The 12,026-nt window shown below is 44.5% G+C and overlaps 1 protein-coding gene across 1 annotated transcript in view; it reads right to left on the reverse strand.

Moving 5' to 3' along the window:
- Positions 1–12,026, reverse strand: part of SLC5A9 (solute carrier family 5 (sodium/sugar cotransporter), member 9) — a 22,781-nt gene that overhangs the window by 7,307 nt on the left and 3,448 nt on the right. Inside the window, exons 3-12 of the mRNA XM_009080015.1 lie at positions 11,833–11,937; positions 9,824–9,988; positions 7,209–7,314; positions 6,558–6,638; positions 5,600–5,805; positions 4,654–4,789; positions 3,671–3,778; positions 3,339–3,489; positions 1,964–2,132; positions 1,243–1,458 (exon numbers count right to left, since the gene is read on the reverse strand). Coding sequence (XP_009078263.1) covers positions 1,243–1,458; positions 1,964–2,132; positions 3,339–3,489; positions 3,671–3,778; positions 4,654–4,789; positions 5,600–5,805; positions 6,558–6,638; positions 7,209–7,314; positions 9,824–9,988; positions 11,833–11,937 — 1,443 coding nt within the window. The remainder of the gene's footprint in view (positions 1–1,242; positions 1,459–1,963; positions 2,133–3,338; positions 3,490–3,670; positions 3,779–4,653; positions 4,790–5,599; positions 5,806–6,557; positions 6,639–7,208; positions 7,315–9,823; positions 9,989–11,832; positions 11,938–12,026) is intronic.

The following is a 12,026-nucleotide window of genomic DNA, read 5'->3' on the forward strand; positions in this document are numbered from 1 at the left end:
CATCCTGAACTCCCCCTCTTAAAAGATGCTTTAAACGTTTTCATACCTCTGAGGTCAGACTAAAATGGCTGTAGGTGCTGTGACCAGTGTCTTCAGTTCCCGAACTGTCGGAATGATGCTCACTACTCGCCAGTGCTATGTTAATGCATCTTATCTTGATATTGCTGTGGGCAGGGAGCACTGCACATGTTTAGTTATCACAGGTCAGATGATGAGTGGGAACTCATTAAACCACAGTAATTAATTGCTGGCAACCATCTGGCCACCCCTGAGCAGTAGTGAACAACGTAAGCAGCAGAACTAATGGTGCCTCCTTGCCAGTATTTCCCTCTCCCATGTGGACCCTCTGATAGCTAATAAAAGCTGAGAGTTTATCTCAAAGCAGACACAAAGACACTCTCTCTCCCCTCCTCTCCCCTATCTGAACACCTGCTTTCATGTAATCTTTAGGAGCTGGGTGTCTTTGACACCACTACCATTCCATCAAACATTGATGGAACTGGTTAATGCTTTACGAGTTATGAGGAAGCAACAGATAGAAAATGCTATGATGGCATCACCCTAATTTCCTCATGCAGGCAGAAAGGAAAAAGATAGGTCTTTTAAATCTATCCAGCAACCTTTTCTCAGAGGTGGATGGCAGTTTTGTTATATTGACAGCTGCTGTAAAACTTGGGACTGGGAAGAGTTGCTTGAAGGTTTTATTATATAAAACCTCCCAACTCTGCACCACTTTAATGTGCTAAGTAAAAGAAAGTTGTGCTTCACTCAAAGTTATTAAATTTAATTGAGATCACATTGGGACAAAATGTTATTTTCCTAAATGCCCATGTTGCAAAAGATATTAATCTTGTTTGCCTGCAAGATTGATGCTGGCTTTGCTGAAACAGGCTAGATGCTACAATTAGATATATTTAATTCCTCCTCAGCAGTGCTCTGTAATATGATTTCATCTCCTTCCCCTTCTTCTTTTCTTTCTATTCCAGTTATGATGGGCTGTGGTGTCTGCCCAGCTCGAGGCACAGCATGGGAACTCACACTCAATTTGAAGCACTCAGTGCCTCTGAAGCATTAACACTATGCGACCTGGGGAATAGAAAGCTGAGGAGCAAGGGCTTCTTGGCAGCATATGCATTACACACCAGTTCTTAACCATGGGAGGAAAGGAAAAGGGCAGATTTTAAACATTTTTGGTAACCAAATGGGGGCTCTGAGAAAGAGGTGTCAGTGCAAGTCACTTACTTTTTCTTCAGGGATCGGTGGGGTACAGAGACTAACGAGGACGATGATAATTGCGGTGAGGACACAAAGGATGAGGGCAAAGTAGAGGTAGTGCAAGTCCTTTAGCACAGTTGGTCTTTTGTCCTCCTCACCACAAGATGGTGTGCTATAAATAAACTCCATGATCATCCGAACCAGACCAACAACCAGTCCAACCATGAGGCCCCAAAAAGCACCCTGAGAAAAGGCAAGCACAAAGAAAAGGTCACTGTATGTTACCTTTGGTTGTATTTCTCCCTCTCCTCTCCCTCTCCTGTCCTCTCCTTTCCCAAGACTTTATGCCTGATGAAAATCCACACTGAAATGCATCAAAAGAAGATTTCTGAAGTTAACAATCTTCATTTTCTCTCATTGCCCTTGAACATAGAACATAGAGAACAAACATTGCAAGAATCTCCTCCTAACAACATTTCTCCAACTAGACTTTGACACATCATCACTAAATTGCAGAACAACTTTCCTATCATGCTATCAAGTGAGTCTGCCAAGAAGTACCACTCCTTGGAAGCAAACGCACAATATACACTAGAGACTGGGCTAAGATCTAGTAACACGTCAGGGAAAGGCTGTCACACTTTAGCTGGATTGGCTTGGACTTTAAAGAGCCTCAAAGGCTAAGTACTGAGGGGAGACGTATTTATTTCTTTTATCAAATTCAATACTTTTCTGACACTTCACTTACAGGCTCATTAATCCTCTTGCAGAAGATTGCCAGGATGAAGAGAGCTGTGATTGGTGGGGCCAGATAGCTGGTTATGGACTGAATGTAGTCAAAGAGCTGTCCACTGTTGGCTGATTGAATGATTGGGATCCAGAGAATACTGATGACCACAAGGATGAGGATAAAGACTCTGAAAGATGAGAGTAAAACCGTATTAGCTCTGCAGGTGGTGGAGTCCACCTGAAAATGAAGTTTTTGCAGCAAAACATACTTCCAGTTGCTCTCAGAATTTCCTAAGAACAAAATCCACAGACCACTCTTAAGAACCTTTCCCTGTCTACACAGGAAAAGAGAAAATTGTTCTCTTCTAGAAAGTCAATTCAAGCCATTCCCAAAGGTAATTTGACAGACTTCAGACTGACCTGTGCTAGGATTTGCCAGTCAACATGCAGGAGAGAACCACAAGGGCATGGTGGCTCCCACTGTGAGCTGGAGCAGTAAAAGCCCTTCAGACTGGTGTGTCCTACAGTGTGACATGATCTTCCATGACCTTGCTCTTGGATGTGATGGAAAGAGGGAGTTGGAAGCTTGTTGAAGCAAACTTTCTGCCACCTTTCTAAGCAGGTCATAGGCTTAGCCTCTTGCCTTTGCCAAATTCGAACTTGTTTGATGCTTATTAAAGTTGCTTTTGGAGTCTCACGTGCATATTACAACCCTCCTTCACCTCTGCACTGTATGCTACAGAAGTTTATCCATACTGATGAACAAGTGGTACTTCTCTCACCACTCTTCTGTGATGGAGTACAAGCTTGCCTGCAGCCTTCAGCCACCTCACAGCAAAGGTTAGAACTTAGTGCTCATGACTGGAGAACAAAAGCACCACAAACATACAGAATGAAGCTTAAATTCTGCTACCTGGAGGAGAATTTTACATGGCCCTGATAAAATGCAGGATCAAATCTTGCTCACAAAGAGCACTGCAATTTATCATGGAGATGGAGGTTCAGCTCTGCACTTTTCCCAGAAATATAAAATAAGGAGTAATTGCAACATATCACTCCTGTCTGATGCAAAAATAACATGTTCTTAAAGATCTCTGGTGATGATGACTCCAGAGCACCTTTGACTATTCTAAAAGCTACATTTAAAGTAGTATTTATATTATGTTTAGAGAAGAGAGAGGCAACAATCTACCTAGTTCAGTGGTACACTCAGTGTTTCTCTTTGACCAGGTCTATCCAAGATGAAGCTGGAAAACATAAGGCTCTTTCCCCCGCTGTGTTCCTGCTCTATATTATAGGCACCAGATTTTTCTCAGCGAGTCCAGCCTGAAGAACGTAAATGCTGCACTCAAAACAGATGATGAGAGGAATGAGACATAAATAAATGTAAGGACCTGCCCACAATCATCAGCTCCTGCTCCGAGGCCTGTCTGCGGATCCGCTGCCAGATGTCTATAACAAAGAGAGTGCTGCTGCTGTTGAAAATGGAGGTGAGGGAACTCATCAAGGCTGCCATCATTACAGCAATCATCAAACCTCGGAGCCCTGGGGGAGCAAAAGAGGGAAGGAAAATCAGGACTGGACCTTGGGCCTCTCAGCACTGTTTTATTCATCCCAATGTCCAGTAACTGCAGTAAGATTTCCACATCCTTAAGATGGATAAGAGCAGCCTGAGCCCCCCATGCAGAGCATGGTTCAAGCCCACCTCCACAAGTGTGTTTCTCACCATCAGGCATGAGTTCAATCACCAGTTTGGGGTAGGCAATGTTGGAACAACCCACTGCAGCTCCACAGACCCTTTTACAGATGTCCGGGTCCACACAGGCCACTTCATCTGTAGAAGGCAAGAAAACAACAAGAAGTCAGTGTACACCCTGCTGAGCCATAGGTTGTTTAGTTCAAGAGAACATATCTTGATGCCTTATGGGGTTTCATATCAGTTCAGAGGTGGAGCTGGAATATGGCTACAATAAGTGGAACTCAAGAAAATTTTACATCTTATAGTAAAGTTGAAACTTTGAGATTATATTTTGCAGTTCTGTTCAGGGTATGGGTAAAATGCTTCTGGATGTTGCATAATGGCAATCCTTGATGATTTGTTGTTTGTGGGAACTGGACTGTTTCCATGAACCTGTCAGCTGGGTTCCCAGGGATGTTGCAGGCTGACTTACTCCTACTCAGGAAATCTGGGAGATAGGCACTTTCTTCCAGGAGTGATCCTCCTAACCGAGGTATTCTTCCCAGAAGGGCCATGCTCTGGAGAAAACAGCAATGAGAGCTCACTGGGAGACAACAGAGGACTGATTTGCATAATCCACTAGGAATTGAATGAATCAGTGTGGCAGATTGCTAAAACTCTCCAAAATACCTAATGAATGTAATCCATAGGACCTGAAGGACAACCTCAGTGCTCCATGTATTTCATTTTACTGACTTCCTCCAGGCAGACAGATGCAATATCCACAGTATGGAGCTATATGCTCCCAATGGCAAAATATGCCTCTTAATGGCTACTCCCAGTGACTTTTGCCACTGTGCAAGAACTGAAAGTGGAGGGAAGTCATGCAAACACCATGGTACAACAGGAACCTATATGAGCATGCCTCCAGGACAGCAGTTTCTAAGATGTAAAAGTGCTGGCAGACCTGTGTGGGATTAGTGGTCACTGCAGGTATGAAGCCCTGTAGCAGGGAACATGGGAAGGCTTACCTGGGTAAAGAGCTCTACTGATCATTCCTGGCATGACAATGAAAAACATAGGGAATATTTTCAAATATCCTCCCAGCACTGATCCACCCTTGGCATGGGAGAGGTTCTTGGCAGAGAGAGACCTCTGAACTATCACCTGCAATCAGTGCAGAAAGGGAGCAGAGATTAAAACAGAAGTGCAACAGAGAGAGCAGGATCCATCCTCTCTCTGTCTCTCCTTCTCATGGATGACTTTCATCCAGCAGGATTCCAGGGTGTTTTGCATGCCAATGGCAACTTTCCCACCTTGGTTGACTGCAGCCTGCTGCCACTGCTCAGAGCTCAGTGCACAGGCTATAGGAGAGGGCAGCATGGAAATTTCCTTTGCAGGAATAATTTTGCCCTTGACTGAAATGAAGCCACCTTGAGGGCTGGAGACAGCAGCTGTATGACAGCAAGAGACACAGAATGAAGCAGACTGTAGGTGTTTTGGTAAAAGCTCAGTGGTGGGTTTCATAATTATCCCATCTTAAAGTACAGAAGCACTGTGTCTTGAGAAACATGTACAGCTTTCCTTGTTAGTAGCTTGAAAAGGAATAAGAGACATGAGACATCCAGGAATATGAATGCCTTGATGGAGGTCTATGCAAGGTCACTGCAGACCCAGCTCCAGATCCACATTTTTATATCCTTGTCATCCTAACTGCATGAAGATTCCCAGTACTCACCAGCCCAGAGTGGGATAAAGATGGAAGAAAATAACCTGTTCTTCCTGCATTAAGAAGTGCACAAAATTAACAGCCTGCTGGCAAGCTGGAAGGAGTGAGATATTCTGGTCTAGACCAGTAAAAAAGGTAGTAACTCCTGTACAGTGACACAGTCATTTTTCAGCTCACAGATCCACAAACTGAGTGTACTGAAAATAACAATGTGGTGGTTTGCCTGCTGAGGGGAAGACTTTCTTTACCTGGTCAGTGCACCAGCACCAAAGAGCCAGCACAGAGAGACCAAATATAAGACCAGGCCAAGGAATGTCTCCTGTGATGGGATCCCTGAACAAATGAAAGGCATCCGCACGTGGGAGGTGACAGGTTGTGTTTGGGACTATGATCTTTGGTATTGCTGTGCTGTATTTCTCCTGAAGTCCTTCATACCAGCCAACTTTTTCAAATCCTGAAAAGAAAATGCCAGTGATTTAAGGCTTGGTACATCCTGCAAGGCTTTTATCTTATCTGAGTCTCGTGATTACTTTTCTTTTCTCTTATCTTCCTCTTATCTCCTTTCTTTTCATTCCACCCTTGCTTTTGGCAGTCAAAGTTTCTACAGAAGTCAGTTGGATTTTGCCCAGAGTCCTTGTGGTTTAAACAGCACATCCTGGAAGAGGATCAGTGCAGGAAAATCCCCATGATTCTAATCCCTGCAGTGTCCTCAGCACCTAGTCTTTACTTATACACCCTCCAAGAGCTAGAGAGGGAAGGTATGACATGAAAATAGATATACCTACCTTTCTGTTTGCCAAGAAGGCTTAAAGCAAAGCCTGATGATGGTCAGTTCCTTGCTGCATTTTATTTTTTTATAATGCTCAGTTACGCCCACATGAATTCACAGTAACTCCCAAAGACAACAGTGAAAGTACAATTACTCTGACTTGACATGAGCTTAATGAGAGCTGAATTTGGCTCTGAGAATGTGATGTTTCAAAGTTCTTTGGCAACTCCAGTGAGGTGAAGTTATTCAGAGCCTCACCTCCATACAGCTGGTGCAAAGGCTGATGACCTGGAGAATGAGAGTTGTACTGGCACCACTTCCATGAGTGGTTAAAACTCATTTCTGCACCACAGAGGAAAGGGTGAGGCACCCTGCTAAGGTCTAATGGCCTTGGGAGGACTAAACTAATGTCTGATGCCACTGCAAGTTCCCCTTACCTATGAACATGAGGACCAAAGCTCCCAGCACCATAATCACAGTCTGCAGCGCGTCTGTGTATATCACAGCTGTTAAACCACCTGTCAGGAGAACCAGAGACAACAGGCAGAGTGTGTCACCAAGTACAGTGAAGCAGGTACTTCACCTGGAAAAAGGTTTTCCTTGGCCCCAGACCTGTGATTTCAGGACAGACCCACTGGGAGATGTTGGCACTGAGTTGGTTCCCAGGAGCCCACAGCTGTCACAAACCCTCCCATGAGGAATGACCTAAAGGGCTTTTCCACATTCATGAGAAGACTTGGAGGCAGTTCAGCATCTTAATATCCAAAGTTGCTACATTTGCAGAAAGAGAAAAAAAAGTAGTAAATATGGCTAGTAGTAACTCTCTGCACAGAGGGAACCTTCTGTAGTGTTAGAAAATCCTCTGGAAAAGAGTGATATTACCCCTATATCAGCTTCCCTTGGTCCAGGATGGGAGAGGGGAATAGCCAGAGGTCTCCAACAGCTGGGAGTGACAGGGCAGGTACTATGAGCAACCAGGGTACTCTTTCCTTCAGACCAGGACCTGAATACTTTCTTCTATGTCAAAAATGGGAAACTTTTATCCTAGGCTCCAGCTTATAATGTTTCTTTTAAAATCAGCTATTTACCAGCTATGGTGTAGACAGCAGTCACTGCTAGCAAGACCACAGTGGACAAGTAGAGGTTCCAGCCCAAAGAGATTTGGATGAACAATGCTCCGGAAAAAATGTCTGTCTGGAATAAAAAAACCCAAGGGCAGTCTGGCATTAGTAGTGCTTCGTGCAAGTGAAATCTAATAAAGCAGCCCGCAGCCCTCTGCAGCTGAAAGCATTGACGAGGGAGGACACCATGAAGGTGAATTGGAAGAGGAGAGAGCTGTTGGGGCTGTTGGCTGTGAACTTTGTTCTCAGTGTAAGGAAAACTTTCCTCCCAGTCAGAATTCTCAGCATCTGGGAGCTGGGAGAACAGAAGAGAAAAAATCAAGGTCCTATGCCAAGGGCCTGAAAAGTCATCAAAATAAAGACCATCTTCATGTCATAGAATCCTTGTTGTCCACTTCACTGGTGGAAACTGTCTCTCCTTTTGCTGAATGTGAAGACATCCATGGGTAGCTGAGCCTATGCATCCACAGGCAGACACAGGGGAGAAAAGAGGGGGAAAGAGCAGAGACCAGGTTGTTACCAATACTACACCTTGGTAGCCTCTTGGGCAGGAGACACTCCTGCTTGAAAGACCTCTAAAGAATCACTATGTCTTGTGCCATGATGTATTTATCTGAAAAGGTCAATAAATTGCTTTTCTGTTCATGCAGTTCAGCATACAAGAATGACTCCAGAAAAACAGGTTATACCTGCTGAGGGCCTCACTAGAAATACAGAAATCCCCATTGTCTGTGTCTTGTTTGGACCTTCTGGCAGAGAGAGTGACACCAGAAACTGGGCGAAACCTGGAATTACACAGATAACATCGTGGGAAATGTTTATGTTGGGAAACCAGTTTAAAGGACACCTGTAAATCTGGTATGGGGTGAGATACAGGCGAAGACATTTGCCAAGGGAGACAGAAGGGATGGGGCAAGAATTCTTTTTGCTGTGCCTGAAATAAGGACCTTAAAAGCAAACACCCAGTGCAACCCCTGACCTCTGCAAGCCTGAGACAGGACAAACACAGTCAGTACACCATAGGAACCACTGTGCCTTCTGGGCTTTGACTCCCAGCAGGAAAGGCAAACACCTCTGTAGCCATGCAGGATCAGTCCTCTGACAACACTCTTTATTGAGATCTCTGTTTTCTTTGCAAGTTGGGAAGACTCTGCAATGCCCTAGTTGTTAACCTATGTTTGGGCAGAAAGCACAGGGAGAAAAATCCTTCTTGTAACCAAGTGCCTGCTGTCCAGCCAGCCGCTAAATGAGCTCTCCACAAACAATAGCACCGCTTAATAGAAAGCACCTGTCATGCCCATAAACTCCACCAGCCACATCCGTCAGCCACGCGTGAATTAGCTGCACAGAGGAGAAACCACTGAGATGAAACAGCAATGACGAGGCCAGGGTCCTGCTCTCAAAAGCACTGGCAAATACTACTCTGCTGAAGGTCATTCTGAAAGACTGCTCTGTTTTCATCACATACATGGACTGTGTGGCTGTGCACACTGTGGGCTGCTGTAGGAGAGATGTTCCATTTACCCCTCATGGGTAAAGTGGCTTTAACTGTCTCTTTGCAAGACCTCATACAGGTCAATGCTCCAGTCCCACAGAGCAATTCTCCTGCAGGCAGTGGCAACAGCAGTGGGTGACATGCCCAAAAGCTGGCTATTACAGGAGGAACCCACACTCCCATCCTGGAACTCCTCTCAATGTCCGTCCCAGGATCTGACACATAATAAGCCTGGGAGAAGGACCCTGAAGCTAGTTGCAAAAGGCACATGGGTGTCTCATCTCCAGTGTCTCCCAAGGCAATTTGGCATCTAAATACCTCAGTAGGATCTAGTGAAAACTGACTTGTACTGGCCTTGAGACAACCAGCTAGAGACAAAGCACTGATATCTTCAGACCCTGTAATGGACTCTGAAATATAGTCCTTTCCCTTCAAGGGCACACGTGGTTCTTAGTAAATATCTGACCATAAGTTCTGCTTCTTTATGAATGGCATTTAAATGGGGGAAATATACAGTAAATTACATTGCTTTTTGGTTACCAGCAGGGTACAAAGCAATCAGAAAAGTTGTCAAGTCCCTTTCACCACACCCTTTTTGTACAACACAAGTCATGGAAAGAGAGAGGAATAACCATAACATACCTAATGCTGAAAACTCAGCTACAGGAACCACATCAGGTTTATGATAATTTAAGAGAATGTCACCTCTACATGATGCAGCCAGTCAGATTCTCAGATGGGGTAATGCTGCCCTTTCTCTGTCTCGATTGCCTAAGGTTTGATCTCATAGAAGAGGAAAAGCAGGCAGACAGCTCATGGTACTTATACTGTTTAGTAATTAGCTGCATATCCCTGTAAAGTTCTCACTGTGCGTTGCTGTTTAATGAGGGCTCTTTCTCTCTCTTAGGATAGGTCTCCATGATCAATACAGAGGCAGGTGTTTACCTGAGCAAAGAAGCACACACTGTTTCTGGGAGATGAGCTGGTCCTTTCAAGGACATCTGAGTTATCCCTGAGCAGCCTGCACCGTACCAGGATGACCTACCCCTGCCCTGGACATGAGGGTCATGTTCAGTTGGATACATACGGATATCTTGGTGAATATATAGAGAATCAGGGACAGTACGGACATGTAGATTTGTATCCTCTGCCCTCCAAATCTCTTCTGCAGGTACTCAGGCATGGTGACTACTCCTGCTGAGATGTAAACAGGCACAAAGATCCAGCCGAGAGCCAGAAGTGCCCAGGTGGCCTGTTAAAGAGACAGAAAATAAAGGTACATGATTCAACATTGGCACAGCTTTTTCCTCTGTTCTGTCAGTGAACATCCTAAGAAAGCAGAAAGGTACAGTCCCATGCAATGTATTTGAGAAACAATCCGACTTTTTATCCCTGCTCAGAAGATGAGACAACTGGAGGAATTATTACAATTCAATTAGAAGCTTTTGAAGTTCTCCTCCTAAGCCCCATGTCTCTCTGTCATGAGTGGCACATGCTGTTCCATCTTCTGGTCTTTTGGGCAAGGTGGTATATTCTGTTGCTCTGGATCTCTGAAAGATGGTGTTGTATTTGGTGGCCGTTGAAACCACTGATGCTGTGGCAGTGAAGAGTTAAGTGATTCAGAGCAGGATGGGAGCATCTGTTTGTTGCTTGATTAGCAAGTGATGAGGCTGAGGCAGCAGACTGTCCCTGCAGAGCATAAAAATAAGCAACAGCAAGACTCTGCTGGGATGTTCTCCTTGCAGGCTGACGCAGATGTGCTTCTGTCACTGGTAGATAAAGGGCAGTTCAGTTGCTTTGCTACAGGTAAAGTCTTTTGGAATGTGCAAAGGCATCTCCCACCATGTATTTCTTCTCTGAATCCCAGCAAAAGCCCAAACAGGAGATCTTGAACATAAATAAAAGCCATTGGACTACCAAATGTCACCTCCTGACTCTCTCAGGCCATTACCTTTCATCTAAGTACCTTACATTAGTCCAGATGTTATTTTGATCAGTTATTTAATTTATCAGAAAAGAATCTGATCCTTGTAAGCAGAGATTGTGACTGATCAAGGAGAAGAGCCATGGCTCCTGCAGTGCCAGAGACTGGCTGAGGTAAAACATGCTCCTATGATCACTCCAGCTGAGTGATGCCCCATGACAAAGGGAGAGAATAATGGCATGTCTAAGGGCTCTTTACACTCTGAAAGAAATTAATCTAAACTTGTGAGGTTAGATTTGCCCTGATATAAAATCTTGTCTTCATGGGCTTCTAAAGTGACTTGAATAGATTTCCTTAAAGTACAGCAATGTTGGTAAGTCCTACATGCACCAGGCTGAACACAGTCTCCTGTTTCTTTACAAAGGACTTAAAGGTGATCTTAATGGTCTAGAAAAAAGAACAGTACAGTGAATAGGTATCCCAGGAAATAGATTTTGGTGGGCCCGGCTTGTTCTTGGCAAGTATCTGGCACTATTAGCACTCTGTGCTGATGTAGACAAGAGATATAGAGTTAGGTGAGTGATGTTTATTGTGAGGCTGGCACTGATCTCACTCCTCATCACTGCAGCTGAGAAATTTCATTAGCATCACACATAAAGGGCCTGGTTTTCATGCTCTGTGTGGTGTCAGTGGCAATTTTCCAGGCCACTTCGACAGGGCAGAATCAGACCTGCCTTCACACCCAGGTGTTCACCCCGGAGACGCCAGATTTTGGCAGCTGACAGGTGAAGGCAGTGTTGCTGATTCTCATGGATTTACCCTGAATTTAGGAGCACATGCTGCTTTTTTTTTAACTCCCTATACCCTGAATCCTGTGATTATCCAAGTACCTTTCCAGCATTCATCTTTTATTTTAATCTTCATGGCTGTGGACTAAAGCTTAAAAATATGGCCATGTGCTTCTGGGAAGGTCAAAGAGCTAATAATTCTAGTGGATTCCACTTAAACTAAAATAAAGATCTTATGTTTTCAAGGCTGTTTGAATGTCTGAAGGCTTCTCTCCCGAGGCTTGAGCACTTGTTGCCAATACTGTTAGCATCTGGTTTTGAAGACAAACCCCCAGTCCCTTTGTAAACAGCGACATCTTAGTTGACAACAAAACTGACTCTTACATTCCACTCAAAGCCCCCAACAGCAAGGCCCCCAGCTGCTCCAGTGCCTGCCAGGCCAATGAATAAGCCACTGCCCACATTGCTTGACATCAGGGATGCTCCAATCTGAAACAAATGGCACAGAAAAAAAAACTGAGAAAGTCACCTTGAGGAACTTCTGTATCAGCTCAAACATATTCCCCAGGAACTCTTTC

This window comes from Acanthisitta chloris, unplaced genomic scaffold (genome assembly GCF_000695815.1).
Source record: "Acanthisitta chloris isolate BGI_N310 unplaced genomic scaffold, ASM69581v1 scaffold22798, whole genome shotgun sequence".
NCBI lineage: Eukaryota > Metazoa > Chordata > Aves > Passeriformes > Acanthisittidae > Acanthisitta > Acanthisitta chloris.